Source organism: Schistocerca piceifrons, chromosome 6 (assembly GCF_021461385.2).
Source record: "Schistocerca piceifrons isolate TAMUIC-IGC-003096 chromosome 6, iqSchPice1.1, whole genome shotgun sequence".
In the NCBI taxonomy this organism is placed as follows: Eukaryota; Metazoa; Arthropoda; class Insecta; order Orthoptera; family Acrididae; genus Schistocerca; species Schistocerca piceifrons.
The window spans coordinates 425748943-425769152 of record NC_060143.1 but is presented as its reverse complement, the minus strand read 5'-3'; the positions used below and the strand labels follow the sequence as shown (position 1 = coordinate 425769152).

General features: G+C 42.2%; 1 protein-coding gene across 1 annotated transcript in view; it reads right to left on the bottom strand.

The window, feature by feature from the left end:
• LOC124803361 (neural-cadherin-like) overlaps positions 1-20210 on the bottom strand; it is a 333705-nt gene that overhangs the window by 182652 nt on the left and 130843 nt on the right. Inside the window, 1 exon segment of the mRNA XM_047264547.1 lies at positions 6982-7215. Coding sequence (XP_047120503.1) covers positions 6982-7215 — 234 coding nt within the window.

Genomic DNA, 20210 nt, shown 5'->3' with positions numbered 1-20210 from the left:
GTTTAACATAGTGCCACAAGTATTACAATTAGAAATTGCCAACATATTTAGAGGCAGTGTATTTGTATTGCATTGTATGGAACTGGAGACCTAGAAACGATGGAGAGGCTTCGCCCCGCCGTAGCCCACAGTGGTACACAACCCCACAACAGGCTACAGCAGTCCACTCACTCACCGCCACCCCACGCAGAACCCAGGGTTATTGCGCGGTTCAGCCCCTAGTGGACACCACAGACTGGCCGGCATACCGGACCTCGAAACTAACCCGCCGGGTGGATTCGTGCCGGGGACCGGCATGCCTTCCCGCCCGTAAAGCAATGCGTTAGACCGAACGGCTAACCGGGTGGGCGAGGCAGTGAAACTCACAGCACGTAAATACCCAGACTATAACTATCCGGTATATGAAAATGAGAGTACTTAGCGATTTCCAGTAACTTTTAGACATAATTTCAATAAATTTTCTAAACTTTCTCTATGTTACAAGCTTAACGTTAAATATTTAACGCATTAGCTCATCTGAGAGGTAATCAGAAGATTGAAGCTTTTCAGTGGTATGATCGAGGACAGCTTGTACTTTGGCCTCCAAGCTCACCTGGCGTCCTCTGGATTTTTCTGCCTGGCATTATCTCAGAAGTGAAGTGTTCAGCATTTCCGTTCATACCGCTGAAGAACTGGAGCAGCGACATCTACGATTTTTTCAAGATTTGCAAGATGATCTACTCTGTAGGAATCAGCATGGGTTTCAAAAAAGACGATCGTGTGAAACCGAGCTCGCGCTATTCGTCCACGAGACTCAGAAAGCCAGAGACACAGGTACCCAGGTAGATGCCGTATTTCTTGACTTCCGCATGGCGTTTGATACAGTTCCCCACAGTCGTTTAATGAACAAAGTAAGAGCATATGCACTATCAGACCAATTGTGTGATTGGATTGAAGAGTTCCTAGATAACAGAACACAGCATGTCATTCTCAATGGAGAGAAGTCTTCCGAAGTAAGAGTGATTTCAGGTGTGCCGCAGAGGAGTGTCGTAGGACCATTGCTATTCACAATATATATAAATGACCTTGTGGATAACATCGTAAATTCACTGAGGGTTTTTGCGGATGATGCTGTAGTATATCGAGAGGTTTTAACAATGGAAAAATGTACTGAAATGCAGGAGGATCTGCAACGAATTGACGCATGGTGCAGGGAATGGCAATTGAATCTCAATGTAGACAAGTGTAATGTGCTGCGAATACATGGAAAGAAAGATCCTTTATCGTTTAGCTACAATATAGCAGGTCACAACTGGAAGCAGTTAATTCCATAAATTATCTGCCAGTAGGCATTAGGGGTGATTTAAAATGGAATGACCGTATAAAATTAATCGCCGGTAAAGCAGATGCCAGACTGAGATTCATTGGAAGAATCATAAGAAAATGCATTCTGTAAACAAAGGAAGTAGGTTACAGTACACTTGTTCGCCAACTGCTTGAATACTGCTCATCGGTGTGGGATCTGTACAAGATAGGGTTGATAGAAGAGATAGAGAAGATCCAACGGAGGGCAGCGCGCTTCGTTACAAGTTCATTTAGTAATCGCGAAACCGTTACGGAGATGATAGATAAACTTCAGTGGAATACTCTGCAAGAGAGACGCTCGGTAGCTCGGTACGGGCTTTTGTTGAAGTTTTGAAAACATACACTACTGGCTTTTGAAATATTTACACCACGAAGATGACGAGTTACAGACGCGAAATTTAACCGACAGGAAGAAGATGCTGTGATATGCAAATGATTATCTTTCAGAGCATTCCCACAGGGTTGGTGCCGGTGGTGACACCTACAACGTGCTGATATGAGGAAAGTTTCCAACCGACTACTCATACACAAACAGCAGTTGACCGGCGTTGCCTGGTGAAACGTTTTTGTGATGCGTCGTGTAAGGAGGAGAAATGCCTCCCATCACATTTCTGACTTTGATAAAGGTCGGATTGTAGCCTATCGTGATTGCGGTTTATCGTATCGCGACATTGCTGCTCGCGTTGGTCGAGATCCAATGACTGTTAGCACAATATGGAATCGGTGGGTTCAGGAGGGTAATACGGAACGCCGTGCTGGATCCCAACGGCCTCGTATCATTAGCAGTCGAGATGACAGGCATCTTATCCGCATGGCTGTAACGGATCGTGCAGCCACGTCTCGATCCCTGAGTCAACAGATGGGGACGTTTGCAAGACAACAACCATCTGCATGAACAGTTCGACGACGTTTGCAGCAGCATGGACTATCAGCTCGGAGACCATGGTTGCCGTTACCCTTGACGCTGCATCACAGACAGGAGTGTCTGCGATGGTGTACTCAACGACGAACCTGGGTGCACGAATGGCAAAACGTCATTTTTTGGGTGAATCCATGTTATGTTTACAGCATCATGATGGTCGCATCTATGTTTGGTTACATCGCGGCGAACGCACATTGGAAGCGTGTATTCGTCGTTGCCATAATGGCGTATCACCCTGCGTGATTGTATGGGGTGCCATTGGTTACACGTCTCGGTCACCTCTTGTTCGCATTGATGACACTTTGGACAGTGGACGTTACATTTCAGATATGTTACGACCCGTGGCTCTACCCTTCAATCGATCCCTGCGAAACTCTACATTTCAGCAGGATAATGTACGACCGCATGTTGCATGTCCTGTACGGGTCTCTCTGGATACAGAAAATGTTCGACTGGTGCCCTGGTCAGCACATTCTCCAGATCTCTCACCACTTGAAAACGTCTGGTCAATGGTGGCCGAGCAACTGGTTCGTCACAATGCGCCAGTCACTTCTCTTGATGAACTGTGGTATCGTGTTGAAGCTGCATGGACATCTGTACCTGTACACGCCATCCAAGCTCTGTTTGACTCAATGCCCAGGCGTATCAAGGCCGTTATTACAGCCAGAGGTGGTTGTTCTGGGTACTGATTTCTCTGGATCTATGCACCCAAACTGCGTAAAAATGTAATCACATGTCAGTTCCAGTATAATATATTTGTTCAATGAATATCTGTTTATCATCTGCATTTCTTCCTGATGTAGCAATTTTAATGGCCATTAGTGTACCTTCACCAAGGAGTCAAGCAGTATATTGCTCCCTCCTACAAATATATCGCGAAGAGACCATGACGATAAAATCAGAGAGATTAGAGCCCACACAGAGGCATACCGACAATCTTTCTGTCCACGAACAATACGAGACTGGAATAGAAGGGAGAACCGATAGAGGTACTCAAGGTACCCTCCGCCACACACCGTCAGGTGGCTTGCGGAGTATGGATGTAGATGATCCGGAGTTGTTTGAAATAATTCGTAACTCACTGAAGAGATGGGTGGAGTATTTCTTCCATATGTGAGGACGACATGTGAAACATCTCATTTAACAGGTACGACCCGTACAAGTGTACAGTAAACTGTCACATGTAATACATTGAATCAGTACTGTATTTCTTCTTAGGTTTTGGTGGAATATGAGTCTAATTAGATGTGCACTTACTTGGAAAGTTTAAATTTCAAATATATTTCAAACATATTATGCAAAACTTTACAACCGTGCTATAATGTGATTTCCTTTTGACTTACAAGGATAGTAATTATAACTTAATTGAATATATTAATTTTAGTGTATAAACTGAACTGTTTAAACATATTTAAATTTTATGAATAATCATTTTACACTGTTAGAAATAACATAAAATGAAAAAATATAGCTGTAATGAGAGCTGAATCCAAGCCGACAAATTGCCAGTCAGTGTTCTAGACCACACGTATGAATCTGTAGAGAGTGTTTTACGTTTTCCTATAGTCCGACCTGGTTTGCTCCTACTCACATAGTGTGAGTCAAATCGGCGAGCCTCGTTTGACGGCCTCCTGTTAGGTTTACTTGATTTGAATAGATCTAAGTAACTCTTTAAATCTCACTTTCTCATCCAAAGATTTTCTGGTAATGGGATTCCTTAGTAGATCATCTACAGAAAACATCTTCATACTAAATTTCCCCATGTACTCTCTTTTTTAATTACCCTCTTTGACTTACAAGGACCTTTTGGCTAACAAGGGTTGTAATTGTAACTAAATTGAGTACGTTAATTTTACCTATATGTACTGAACTGTTTAAATACGTTTGAATTTTATAATTAATCATTTAGAATTGCGAGGAATAAAATAAAATGAAAACTAATTGTGTAGCAACAGGAATCGAGACCGAGCCAAGAAATAACCAGTCAGTGTGCTTAACCAATCGGCGATGACGCCACTACGTCAACCAATTCTCACGAATCCTCATATTCTGTGCTTGCATAATACGTTACACGTATGACCTGGTGCAAGAAGGGATGACGTCACATCAGAGCGAACACAGTCGAAAACAGACAGCTGCGTCTCTTCTCTGAATTGATCATAATGTGGCTGACCATCATCTCAGCACTCGACACTGGATTCTAGTTTTCGTGGAGAGAGCGCCACAGAACATGTTTTCGTCCAATTTATTTGCGTAACAGACCACATCAGAAGAGAAATTACGTAATTTTAGTGGGATTCCCTGTCCACATTCTAAGAGAAATGGCATCATTTTAGTGCGATAGTTACAGTGTGCTGTAGCATATTGGCACATGATAAACGGCCGTGACTGGTTTATATTGACTAGAATAATATTTCACACTGAAGTCAGAGGCAGATCGTAACCATTTATTGACAATTATCTCGCAATGGGTTCGTTCGCGGATACATGTTTATCGGACTTTTTCTTTCTGTTATAATATTTTTCCGTCCATGTCAGCTTTTGGTGCTACTTATGACACACCCTGTATACAAATGTTGCACCTCTCAACTTGGAGTTTCAAAGGGTCGCTTGTGGTGCTTGAGTCTTAAACCAGCACTGATGTTAACTCATAGAAAGAAAGTCGTGACCATTAACACCGGAACTCAAACTGAGTTTTTAATGGCGAAGAGAAAACGTCTTGCTTCACAAAATATAAAGAAGGAAGATGGAGATCACATCCTTCGTGGCATATGGTCATGAAACATATCCACAGAAGCACGAAAGATAAAATAGGTCAAGACAAACAGGAGAATATGTACGAGTCAGTTCTCAGCGACCCTCAGCGGCAGCTGTAGCGTTCGTCTTCCAAATTTGAACGGTTTCTTTATCGTCCTACAGCATCAGAAGGGCATAAACGTATACGAATTGTGGCTAAACGTTCTAGTTAGGGGTTGGATGGGCCCGCAGTGGCGATGTTGGAGAAAGGTTCAAATTTTGCTCGCACTGCAAAGAGACTTCCTGTCACAGATTATATTTTCTCTGTAGAACAAGCAGGACAATGCCTCCCTGAAGACCAGGTGGAAGAAATAAGGCAAGAAGTGTCCCACACGTTACGTCCGGCTCTACCGCTGCGGGATACGATCACTTCTGCAGAGAGAGAGTCATTCGTTCCCCCGAATGATGATGAAGTAGTAGTTTTACCAGCTGACAAGGCGAATGCCACGGTTGTACTGACAGGGGATGATTACGAACTTGAAATGGATTTACTACTCAACGATCCGGCTCACAGAAGACTGTCTAGTGACTACAAAGAAAATATTAAGCGTAAGACACTTTCGCTGTTGAAAAAGAGCTCGTTGTCCGAAGACTTAAGTAAGAAATTTTATCCTGGTGCTGCCGTTCCGTCCAGGTTGTATGGTCTGCCTAAGTTACATAAGGAAGGGGCTCCTCTACGCACAGTTGTTAGTAATTTGGGTGCACCCACTTTTTTACCTGTCGAAGTATTTAATATCTGTTCTCTGTCCATATGTTGGCAAGAGTTAACACCATATTTCCAATCTGCTGGAGTTTATTCGGCGACTGGAATCTTTGAGGCTGGATCCTTCGGATTTGTTAGTGAGTTTTGATTTGGTACCTCTATTTACACGTGCCACTCCGGAAGAATCCCTGAGTTTGATTCGGGAAAAGCTGGATGAAGAGTTGGTGAAGCTTTGTCGTCGTTTGCTGACACCCGTATTTTTCATTTACCTGCAACATTTTTTAACAGAATGACGGAGTGGCTATCGGTAGTCCTTTATACCCATAGACGTCAATTTATTTATGGAGGAGTTCGAAGATATTGCACTGAGGACCTCGACTTTGCAACCAACGTGCTTTTGGAGGTATGTAGATGATACCTTTTTTGTCTGGCCACATGGACGTGATGCTTTCAACTGATTTTTGGACGACTTCTACTGTCTTCATCCCAGCATTAAATTTACAATGGAGGTTAAAAGTGATGCGATGCTTCCATTCTTGGACGTTATGGTTTACAGAAAACCAGATGGTTCTCTGGGACTAGAGTGTTCACTGAAAGCCGAAGCACACTGATCAGTATCTGTATGCTAAGAGTTGCCATCCACCATACCAACGCAGTGACGTCCTTAGGACTATGGTATGCAGGGCATATGCCATTTCCGACGCGGACAGTTTAACCCAAGAAATTGCACGTATGATAGCAATTCCTGGAGGGCAGCAAATATGGTGGGCGACGTATGCGCCGTGTACGGTACGGAAGCCTATATAGGACACCGATTTGCAGCCTTCGTATGAGCTCTCAGCGGGACTAAGCAGCAGCAGTAGCAGTAGCAGAGTATTCTCCTGAAGATGGCCATCAGTTCGATCGCCGAATTTGTTCATTTCCAGTTTGGGAGAACAAAGCGATCGTTAGTAGGACACCGCTATGGTGTTTGCAGATAAGCTAATTTTACAAGGGAATATGTAAGAAAAACGCAACTGAATAACCATGCGCTTGATCCACTCACTAAGGCCACAATAACTAAATCATGAAAAATAGCTTGGCAGTTGCACTTATAAAGCAAAACAATAATCCACTGGATCACAGTATGTCAAAACTAATGAATAAGTTTCTGAACCATACAGTCAAGTGAATTGTGTCTTTAGCCATGCATGTGTGATATAGTGTTTGCTCTTACCTTCTAGCCCGCTCCCATCTGTAGCAATAATCTGGATTGTGTAGCTCGGTGTACGCTCTCGGTCGAGACAACAAATGGCTGTCGCTATTTCTCCAGTGTCGGAGTCGATTCCAAAAATAGCGGATCCTGTGCGTTCATCTACAGCGTTCTTCTCAATCGAGTACTTTATCCTCGCATTGCTTTCCTCGTATGGATCGTCGTTGTCCACTGCTGTCACGTTCAAAATGAATGTACCTGCAAACAGCAAAAGAAGCACCTGCTCAGAAATCCGATCTCTTTGTAAGAACTGCTTTCAAAATTCAAAACTGCTTACAACGACTCCTATCTCTCCCCCTTTCTCTAGTGACATTCTAACTAGAGCTTCACACTTTCCAAAATGAGCGAATTTTGAGAAACATATTGATATTATGTGCACAGTTGCTTCTCGTAATAGCAGCCTTATGGAGTTTGTTGCCAACAATCAGTCCACTTTCTAAGATAACAATAACATTCTAAAGTATAAAGGTTAGTTGTACTGAGCGGAACTGCACTGCAGTATAGGGCGCTGCACGACGCCGTCAAATATTGTTTATATGCAACGAGGGACCGAGAATACAGGTGGTACAAGTGACATTTCACAAGAAAATGATCTAAATGCACGTTTGGAAAGCTAAGTATCTATCTATTCTAAGTAAAAATTAAAAGCGATTTTCCGCATAGGGCCGCACACTCTGACGAAAATGTTTAGGTCCTAAGACAATGCCTGGACTGCATTTCGGATATAACTAGTGTAAATGCAATGGCAGACAGAAAGAGAATTACTGCCATCTTTAGTGAAGGTTCAGGTACCCATTTTTCTGAAAGTACAGCAGTAGCCAAAAGTGTGTGCTATAGTGTGTACTTATAGTAATATTTAATGCTTGTTTAAATAGACTATATTTTGAAATATCTCTTGTTCATCTTGAGGCAAGATCAGCCTACTGACACAACAGATCATAAGTTTCTTGATCGTGGCCATATATATAACGTGATAAGATTTCGGTCTCTCTGAAAAGGCGAAGAAACACTTCAAACATGTATTGATTTATCAAGACGGGATGGAAGCAGTGACACAGGTCAGCGGAAATGTTTCCATAATGAAAATGAAAATAGAAAACTTCATCTCAATGAAATCCTTGGATGCCATAGCAAACGACAGAATTACTATCGACACAGGAGGCAACAGCGTACAGCGGAGGAAGACCACGCGAATCTGAATCAGTAAAGAAAATCCTCTAACAGTGTAGTTCTAGTATTCACTAAACCGTGATCATGAGTTAATAGAGCAGATTTTAAGAGACCTAGTATTGGTACCCTATCAAATCATCTTCTGTGGTCTTTCCATCAAGTTGAAATGGAAAAATTTCCAGGAGACGAAAAACTACGTCCCTCCACTTTCACACTTGTTCTGTAGCGGTATATACCATTCCTAGACTGTTGCTAACATGGGTGTAAGAAGAGGGAGTGGAGAAAAAAAAGAATGTGCTCAAATAAGAAGATGAGGAAGACTGAAAAATGTACAACACAAAGGTGCAGCATCACGAGTGTTGCACAGGAAGGCCATTCTTGAAGAGATACGACAGAGGGAACAGAGGGAAATGAATATGGTTCTACGGACACTGACTGTGAGGGGATTATAGAAAGTTACTATGAATAATGTCTTGTATATGTTGGAAGAACGCCACTATATTTTCGTTTTGGTATTTTAATTTTATTTGCTTTGATAGGCGTCATGTATAATTTTGGTATCTGAATCGATTGTGAGCGAGCAGCGATGTTGTAAGCTGTATCGCAGAAGTTAAGCTACGGTAACATCTTTGAGCTGTGCGAGGGCGTAGTGGAAGCAGACAATGTTTAGCTTGGGTAGAGAGAACTGTCGAAGTTCAGCTGTGTTAGAGTTAGGCAAGTGAGGAAGCTATGGTAATATTATGATTCAGATTTAATGTCTGTATTTATCATTTTGTTCAATCGACATGATTATGAGACTGATTTGTGAAGAAAGAAAACTAATGGAATGTCAGGTAAATACAATAATGATATTACTTTTTTTTCACTATTGCTACGCCATCGAACTAACTTGGTTATTGTACTGAAATTTGTTAGTTTTGAGAGATAGGAAAGTGTATTGTTTGGATGTTGAGAAGTTCATTAAATTTAAAATCTGCCTTGAGCACTTTTTCTCAATATACAAAAAAACACTGTAGTGTCATTTATGCGCATATTTCATTTCCTTACCAACCTTTCTCTTACAATTCTTTTTAACGGACCATCCAACCAAGTATGTTTGATAAACAGTTCGACTTGCAATTAACAGAAAACTCATTACACCTCTCGAGTGTCTTTGTGTAGATACAGTAATATGCAGCTTCAGCATAGCGTCGCGCGAGGCAGAACAGTATTGCAACGCGTTATCGAGATTTGCGTAGAACAGAGGTAAGAAGAAAAAATTATGATTTTTTTTATTTATTCAATCAGGGCCAACTTACGTTATTTAGAGACTGATTTTGTGATCAAATTTTGGAAAGCCAATTACTCTAGGTTTCATGTCCAAGTTAATTATTCAGGCAGTTTATACTGTTCAAAATTCTTGCAGCCGGATTGCTAACTTTTACAGTATGAAAGACTTTCCTTTTCATTACTACAATTAATTACTTTTACAATGCAGATTGTCTTTCACATTACGACAGCATAGGTTTAAATCGACAGTTCATTTATTATCACAGCTCAGGTTTACAGAAACAGAGTGCTTCAGTTGATATTTTTATTTATTTAGATAACCTTCACTATATTTTTATTCATTCAGATAACTTTCAGCTTTATACCCATTCATCTTGAGGTTGTTTTATTAATTTCGCTTTAATTACTCATAAATCCTTGTTTTATAATGATCATGTATTGTATTAAGTATATCATGATGTTGTACCAACACATCCGCAAAATATAGCACAGTAAATAAAACATTTTTGCAATTGTACCTGTTGTAGTCAAAAAAGTTTTGAGACGCAAGGAGTATAAGTGTTTTTAAGATATCATACAAAATAATGCAGGGGCACTACAGTCTCTAACCATAGCTACAACTGCACACAAACTGACCATTAGGAAAAAAATAGCTGATATTTCGATAGTGATTCACATACTTTATAAATAGCCATTTAATTTTGGCAGTCATTTACTCAGTATGGTTCAGCAAGTACTTGTACTACTTGTACCCTTGCCCTTCAAATCGTATGTTCCCACCAAAGTGCGTCGGCAGGGGCTAGCGTTTCCCTGGTGACGCGCAACGCCACCTACGGGGCGTCGTGACGCGGCTGCTCGCGGAATTGGCGTTCCCACCTTCAAGCGGCAGACACTAGTGGTAATCAATAATGGATCACCACTGAGGTATGGGTGGGGACCCACTAAAACATGTGGTTCATTTGATTAACTTTATCATGAATCAATTCGAAAGAAAGACGTAGATGGATGAAGAAGATGCCAGTTTTTTATTTTCTTTACGATATATTCTTTCACATATTTCCATTATTCACGTTGTCTTACTTCGCCGAAAACAGGTTTGACGAATTACCGATCATAGCTCTTCCCTATCTCACTACAGGTATGTAGCCGACAACGTTTAGAAAAGCGAGTGCCCTAGAACAAAAGCTCATTACAGCTTTTAATATTGTAACTTGCAGTATCTAACTGTAGTTTACTACAATGATGATACATTACCTTTTATGGCATTTATTTATAACTGCAAATGTGTGACAGTTGATCCTCAGTATTTGCTATACTAACAAGGGGAGGCCACGACGTTGGGATCACAGGCTTACTTTAAACTTTGTACACCTCTAGCAGGCCTAAAAACAACTTAACGTGCAGGTAGTAAGGTGTTGCCTGCAGCTCGTGGTCTTGTGGTAGCGCTCTCGCTTCCCGTGCACGGGGTTCCGGGTCAGGGATTTTTCTGGCCTGGCGATGACTGGGTGTTGTGGTGTAGTCTTCATCTTCATCATCATCATCATTCATCCCCATTACGGTCGGAGGAAGGCAATGGCAAACCACCTCCGCTAGGACCTTGCCCAGTACGGCGGTGCGGGTCTCTCGCATCGTCCCCTACGCTCCTCGGAGTATGGGACCTCATCATCATCAGTAACGTGCACTAGTCTGGCAATTCCGAGAAAATCGCAGGAGAGGTTTTACGCATCTATTATGTGGCTAATGAGTCTGCGCCTACGTACCGGATGATAAGAATTTAGGGTGGTCAAGTGGAGTCTGCACGGTAGCTCAGCGTGTTCGGTCAGAGGGCTGGTTGCCCTCAGTAGTACAAACCCGAGTAAAGGAAACAACAATCAACTGAACTGATGTCATGCGACGTCCTCCTGGACCGAACGCAACGAATGACACCGAACAAAATGAAGGGAAGTAAAAAAGAAGAAAACAAAACAAAAAGAATCCATGTATGTTCAAAGGGTTAGCTGCCCTCTGTAATAAAAACTGAGTGAATGGATCAACTGTGAACTCGAGGGGGTGTCATGGGATGTCGGCCCTGAACAAATCCAACGAACAATAACTAACAAAGAGAATAAAAGGTTGTTAGCTCCCGAGCTTCGTAAGAAAAGCGTTTATGAAACGACGGTTCAACTCTCTCTCGAACTCAGTTATTAATCTATTTTTTCATTACTGGTCAAATTATTTAATTTGTATTGCATTTGAGAGGTAATAGAAGGAAAAAAAACCACGTGTATTTGCAAGAAGTTTCAATTTATGTTCTCCGTGTTGTGTGACAAATACTGTCATGTAGTGTGTAATGTTGAGAGCACATACGATGAGTAACTGTACATTACTCTTGTGGTCTGGCACATTATGACTTAACTGTGTTACTGATTGTGAACAACGTCATTTGAATCATTATTTATCGAGGTCTGAGTTGGGTTTTCCAAGCCTATCACTCGTCCTTGAAAACTTAATTACAAGTACTAAGTAGTCAAATAATTTATAAAGTTCACTAAAGCTTCATGTAAATGGACGTGGTTTTTTTATTATATTGCCTCCCAAGTGTCACACAAATTGAATAGTGTGACCAGCGAAGAGAAAAATATAGATTAAAAAGTAGGTATTAGCGATATTTGAACCGTCGCCTCGTCTCCGAGCATCTCGCTTAGCGCTTACTCTAATCACTTGAGCGCAATGACTTCTTAGGCTCGGTATCTTCGAACAAATACATCTGTTACATAACAGATATGTAAAACTTCTCTTGCGGAATTGCAGAGTAATGCACGTTACTACTTGCACATTATGTTGATTTAAAGGCCTACTAAAGATGTACAAAGTTTGAGGCAAATCTGTGATCCCAAGGTCGTGGCCTCCCTTTGTAATATCACATGTTTTAACAGCTGTGAGTGTTAGTTATTGAAAGACTCACCAGGATAGCCGAGAGCGCTAACGCGCTGCTTTCTTGACTCGGGTAGGAGCGCTGGCCCCGGATCGAATCCGCTCCGCGGATTAACGACGGCGGACGGTGTGCCGGCCAGCCTGGATGTGGTTTTTAGGCAGTTTTCCACATCCTACTAGGTGAATACCGGGCTGGTCCCCACGTCCCGCCTCAGTTACACGACTCGCAGACATTTGAAACACAGTCACACTATTTTCACGATTTACGCTAGACGCAGACAGCTGGGGTACACTAATTCCGTCACGGGGGGTATGAGGTGGCGGCAGGAAGGGCATCCGGCCACCCCTTAACTTGACCATGCCAAATCCGTACTTAACCAGGCCGACCCTGCGCCCAATGCGGGATAAAGCGAAAGAAAAGTGTTAGTTATTGAAACAATCAGTGAACTACACTGACATGAAAGAAAAAAGGTCATGGGATAGCGATACCCCGCATATACCGATGACTGCAGTATCGCGCACACAAGGTATAAAAGGGCAGTGAATTGGCAGAGTTGTCATTTGTACTCATGTGAACCAAGTGAATAGGTTTCCTACGTGATTATGGCCGCACGACGAGGACTAACAGACCTTAAACATGGAACGGTAGTTCGAGCTAGATGCATGGAACAGTCCATTTCGGAAATCGTTACGGAAATCAATATTCCGAGATCCTCAGTTCAAGAGTGCGCCGAGCATACTAGATTTCAGGCATTACCTGTCATCACAGACAATGCAGTGGCCGACTGCCTTCACTTAACGACTGAGCCCAGCGGTGTTTGCGTAAAGTCGTCAGTGCTAGCAGACAAACAACACTGCGCGAAGTAACTGCAGGGCTCGCTGTGGAACATATGAGGAAATTTCCATTAGAACAGTGAGGAGAAATTTGGCGTTGATGGGCTGCGGCAGCAAACGACCGAGTTTTCGTGATGTCTCAGCTCGTCTGCATGGAAATCCTTGTTCTAACAGAACCTGGTAACTAAAATAGCGCAGAATAACGCCGAATGCATTCCTCCTAATGGTCCTAACATGGCACCCCGTCCATCACGTATTACCCTTCATGGAAATGGTTAAGTCCTGTTTTCAACAAACATCTCCGAAACGCAAATGTACATACCGTTATGTAGAGGCTTCTATGTCCCGGAACAAAGGATGTCTGGTGAATGAATTGAGCATTATGATTGGCTCTTACTGAATTTACCCACCAAATTACTAATGCCACCGGTGTGTAAGCACTGTCCACCTTTTTTTGATTTCTGCAGACGAGACTTTCAGTGGTAAAAAACTATTTTGTACAGATCGCCATATTGCACTGACAGTTAAACCCTGCAAAGTGGCCTACAGATCGTCAAATACAGAAAGACTCTTACTCAATTACACTGCTCTGCCACAGGATGGAAGCTTGAATATTAGATCGTGAAACAGATCTCCAACCCAGCAATATATCACCTCGTATGGTGTCGATGTAGTAAACATACAATTCGTATCCTGCGCCATACAAAATCGCCCTTTTTGCATCATTCATATAACTATCGACCGCCAGACACTTGTGCATATACCACAAAGACAGACAGCATCGTATATACTCCTCGCAGCTCTAGATATTTTCACCCAGCTGATGGTCGCAAGTCATCAGCTTCCAATGCGTGACCAGAGCGCAATCGGCGGACCAAATTCACTCTCCAAACTGTTGTACAAAGTCTGGGTCGGTTCCCCTTGGCACAAAGGCCTAATCGTATCTCGTCCCAACCTACTTCCTTGCTTGTTTTCTACACCAATCTTCAGACTCTGGGAGTACAAGAACACATGTATTTTCACATTGTTTGCCAGAATATTATACCATTTACGCGATACTTCTCGATGTCTAGCACATAGCAATTGTTGTGTCTAGGCAAGACAGCCTAGACACAATGAGAGGAAGCCGAAAGGCACGCACTTAAACTCACGCACGCTGGCGTGAGGTCTGAAACAGGATACGTTATGAATGCTATAAAGAAAAGTACGTAGCTTCTGGAATACTTAACTTTAATCCACATTTGTAGAACATCGCTCTTGATGATACATTAATAGAATCTCAATATCAATTGAATACGGCGCCTTGCTAGGTCGTAGCAATTGACTTAGCTGAAGGCTATGCTAACTATCGTCTCGGCAAATGAGAGCGTAATTCTCAGTGAACCTTTCTTAGCAACGTCGGCTGTACAACTGGGGCGAGTGCTAGTACGTCTCCCTAGACCTGCCGTGTGGTGACGCTCGGTCTGCTATCACTGACAGTGGCGACACGCGGGTCCGGCGTATACTAATGGACCGCGGCCGATTTGAAGGCTACCACCTAGCAAGTGTGGTGTCTGGCGGTGACACCACAGCAATATCATTTGCATAGCAGTATCGCTCGTGTAACATAATTCCAAAGATTTGGAATGGAAGTTATTTCTCTAGAAACACGAAACTTTAGCAAGGTGGAGCGTGCTGTAAGCCACTAACTAGAAACTTATCTCATCCGCAGAGACCTTTACGTGAAAACTTGGAAAAAATAGAGGAATCTGAAATTTTCACTCATGAAAACCGATGTCGGTGATGTAACAGATTCCAAATCATCCCCATAATTTACAAAGTCAAGTAAGGTGTTTCTCATGTCTAGAGAGCCAGCAAATGTGTCTTCTACCCGTCTTTCAACTGCTACATGTGCACACTACAATCGTTCTCTCAACTAAATAAAGGTGCAAAATGTGTAGAAGCAGTCAACCAGACAATTTACGTGGGAGGGAATAATATCCTTATTGAATCTTCTCAAATTTCCACGCATTCACGAAAGCTATCCAACACATACTAAATATTAGTCCGCTATTCGGCCGTCTAGAGGACGCAATGGTTAAGTCAGCTACATTCCTGCATCCCAACAGGCCTCTCCATTCTGACAGCTCTTGCCGTTAGCTGGAAACGTGAATCATTCCCACTACAGGTCACCAGTGCAGACAGAATCTTCAAATGGCTCATATGGCTCTAAGCATTATGAGACTTAACATCTGAGGTCACCAGTCTTCTAGATTTAGAACTGCTTAAACCTAACTAACCTAAGGATATCACACACATCCACACCCGAGGCAGAATTCGAACCCGCGACTGTAGCAGCAGTGCGGTTCCAGCCTGAAGCACCTAAACCACTCGGCCATAGCGGCCGGCACAGAATCTTTCTAGGAAACCAGCCACATATATATTTTATCACTGTTCTTACAATTAAATATTACCATCGTGGTCTCAATTGTACGATATTCGACAATGAGCAAAGTATCGAAAATACACCCTGCTGATGGCTGTATCTCTGGAAATATCTGTAACATTCTTATGACTTGACATACTTTCCCCCTTGCTATCACAGTATTCCACATCAAATCCATAACTTCTTTACGACTGATCATAGCCAGTCCCTTTGCATATGTCGGAACACACACTTGTGGGGCGGCGGATGCGTATAAGTTTGTAAAAAGAGTAATTAATCTATTGCTGGATATATGCTTGCGTGTTGAATCAGTTTCTAGCTTTTAGAATGTTGTTATTGCTGTCTTTTGCCGTTCTCAACACTGGCTCTCTATTTACTCCGTGACCCCCAGAAAGTGATTTAATAAAACTTGGAGCCAGTAAATAGATATCCTAGTGCCCACTTTACCTGAGAATGTTCTTATAGCTGCAGCTTATAGCTCTGAGGAATTAGGAGATTGTCCGGGATTTCTAATCAAAAACGGTTTTCCAAAATAGTTGAGTATATTCTGAAATTCACTGATAAACAACACAAGTATCCCTACAACCTAACAAACAGAAACAGTTCAGAGTCTAATGCGCTGATGCAACTATAAATGTCCGAATCAAATGTTAAACAGAATGCTCGCCATAATTTGATGAAAATATTTCATCAAACGCCACGCTAAATATTTGGTAGAATGTCTGTCCCGCGACGGCACGTGAAAATACGACAATACGCAAACTGAAGCTAGTTAATGAAAATCATTCCAGAATTAACACTTCACATGAAATGTTCTCATGGTTCCGCGTATCTCTAGTAACTTAATACGGCACCCGAGGCTGTTTGTAGCAGATACACTGATGCGATGCGACTACCGACACAGATGGCGTGTCATTCAGCGTCTGGAGAGAACTGGGGCCTTGCTTCCTCGCGCAGTGTTCTTATATATAAAGCCGCGGTGCGGACGGCTGAGGGAACGCCTGATCAAATCCGCTATCCCGACTAGCCGCTGGGCTAGTAACGCACCACTTCAAGTTACATAATAATTTATAGCTTCTTTGGCTGATGGCCGAAGAATCTCTTAATTTAAACGTGCATTCAGCACGCAGGTAAGTATTGATAATAAAATTTTGACGTGGCTAAGTTAAATACTTTAGGCGAGAGAATTAATTTAATTGCCCTGCACGCACTAGATGAACTCTGAACTGGCCCTGTTGAGATCCGCTATCGCTATAATTTTATAGGTATTAAAAAGAAACTTTACACATCTTCATAATCATAGCGGACCTCCAACCTATTTAAATCTAAACATCCTAGCCTTATTTACTAACCTACTTAATCTATCTTGCTTCCTTCAGTTTTGAGACGAAAACCAGAAAATCATGAATTTCCACTAAAGTCTTAATTTGTGAAATCCAAAGTACTGTTATTATTAAATCATTATGAAAGATGAATCTAAATATAAATTTTGAAGTCTCTAGCTCTTTTCTGTTGCGCCAATGATTTTTCCAGAAAAACGTCCAAATCTCGGAAATGGCTGAAGTTATCGAACTGATATTTAACACACATTAATTTAGTATTATTTCTGACATACTAGAAAAGTTTTAGGTTCTTTGCTTGATTTTTAAAGTATTGCGCAACATTTATGACGTCAGAGCTAGTTACAGCAGACTGGCTGGCACATAATGGAAACTGATGTGAATTTACAACAGCGTGAGTAGGCTGCTTCCCTACACACTCATACATTATAAGCATGATGCTCAAGGCGAACCTATCGCACATCCCTACTACTAAGTATAATACTCTGCGAATAACTGATTGCTGCCGATACGAAGTAATACTGACTGAAAATCAGCTATGGTGTGGACATGTCTCATAAGTTTTTCGCGCAAGCGAAACAATACTGAGAAAAAATCAGCGATGGGTGGACATGTCTCATAACTTTTTCCTGCGAGTGCTAGCACTGTGTCTTAGAAAGGGAAGCGTAATCGTCTTACAAACTGCTATACGTAAAAAAACACGACCATATTACTATCACAAGCGGTTTTGGTTCTACAGGTGCACACAAGTATCCATGTTAAAAGCTGTACCAGCTTTATAAATCGAGGTACGGCTTTAACTCCGAATGAAGTGGTTTTTCCAGACAAATACTGCGACACTGAATATAGACAGTGATCACCGAAGTGCATATTATCATACCAACAGTACCGTTACACGTCTCTGATGATGCAACCTTGTAATAAAATTACCGAATTGAGAAAGTGATTCGGCTAAGGAACATGGTATGAAACCAGTATTTTCAACTCCCTATTACTGCCGCTAGATATTTATCCAGTATTTGTAACACATTCTGTCTCAATGGCATGTCAAAAGTGCGGTGATATATCGACTGGAATATAGCCGAAGGTTGATTGAGAAGGCTCACAAACAGCAAATGGCGTGCTGATTGAGGTTGTAAGAAATGTACACAGGCTTTTCAGCTCTCTAGTGTTACGCTATCTGCTTGAAATGCTGTCTGGGATTTGGAATCAAGTCTTTCTATTCGACGACATATCTGCATTGGATCCAATGTAGAAGTCCTTTAAGGACTACAGCCGCCAGTGAATCATATTTCTGGCACTCTCATATCTCGAAACGAGTCATCTTTATCGAACCTGTCTGCTACAGTAAAATTTTAGATAGTCCATATGCATCTTGCAATTGCCCCTCAGACTCTGAGCTACCATCCCTCCAGCTTTGCACATGTGGGCGTCCCAATTTAAGTCGGAACTGATTACAAGTCGCAGAAAGCTGTATTTACCACCTTCTGCAACACCTGTAGAAACAGGTTAAGCTGAGTTAGTGTGACAGGTTTGTGCTTTGACCATTTGATGGAAACGACAACATGTTGTCATAGCTCCGCCAACTGTGCACCATGTTTAAGGTCAGTGCCAAACAAAGCCCGCCCCTGCAACACGGAGTAGTATAAAAGACAATACAGGAACTTGGAGAAGGACGAGGATATTGCTACTGCATTGTGGTGCTTCTCCAAACTACATACAGATACTGCAGTCCGAAGCAGATTTGCATCCTTCGGGACCCATTCACCTCTATCACTCCAACATGCTATCATCGTTATTCTGTACCACCCAACAGAGAAAAATTAGGAACTATGAAAGCTCCACTAACTTCATCCGATAGAGAACTCGATATGATTTTTACTACATCTCTCTCCTCCCATATATCGAAACAAATACAGCATGCATGGTGTCACCGAGCACATGTGACAGTCCTGTCAAATATACAGGTATTCATCCACTGTGCGGACCATTTTAAAGTTTCATCACCTTTACTGTAGGAGGATTACCGTATCCCACAGACTATACTGTGAGTCGCAAGAGACGCTCCGTGTGACCCTGTGCCGCTGTTTGAAACATTGATTTTTTTCTACTGTAACACACTTTGTACACTGCCAAACATTTTGTTTTTCCGCCACGACTTCGAGGTCTGTGTCAGATTCTAAACTGACATTAACACATTCTGATCCATTGCCACTAGCAGAAAACTGGACGTCACATGGTGTAAATCATGTTGTTACTGCTGCTACCATAACACACCACACACACTGGCTGATTTTGAATAAAAGACAGTTACAACATATGGAAACTTGAAGAGTTTGGCGGCGTTGTAGGGCGTTTCCAAACTACAGTCCGAAGGTGATTGACGACCTCTACATTTAAACTCATCTGCCACAGTGACGGAATAGCTGATGGCTCTGCATTCCGTTTCGACTGATTCCTCTTATTGTAGTCATGTACGCGATCACTGTTTCGGTGCTAGCCATCCCCAGAAGGTGTTGCCCCTCCACCAAAACTCTTTCTCTGTCTCAAACAAATGATTTCAGTCAATCATTATGTGATGACCAACAGCGTACCAGTGGACGGATGGGATGGAAAAGACACCATCAATGTACTGTGATAATAAGCATCACAGTTGATAGTGAGAACAATTTTAGCAATTTTACAGTAATTTGAACACCGACCAATGATGCAACAATGTTTCCCAGTTTCAGTATCATCGCTAAACCACCCATTTTCTACTTTGCGAGTATCTTTGCGAATGTAGATAGATGACTGTGCAGTACGTCCATTCACTGTTGTTTCTTGAGCATATACATCATCAAAGTATACCAGACAGCACTCTACATATTTCTAGCACCTCGAACGTAGTGTATAATTTACGATCTATCTCTATGCGCATGGAAGTCACAGAGCATTCTCATAGTTTTAGGGTAAAATTAGAGACTGAAAGACCCCCTCGCACTTTGGCTAACCGACCCTGCAGCACCGTTACCGGTTTAATCTGCTGATGCCCAGAAGTAGACCACTACATTCTGCGTCTCGTGAATGAATGGACCCTGTCGAGTCCTCGCCCACCCAGGTGCACAAAATTTCTGCAGATGCGCCCATGTGGAGGAGTATAGTAACAGATTTGAAAGTGTTGTAAGAGCAGGGGGGGGGGGGGCACAAAGGCGGTGTGAGGGAGAGAAACTGCCCTTTCTCCTCGCAGTGACCCTCTCGTT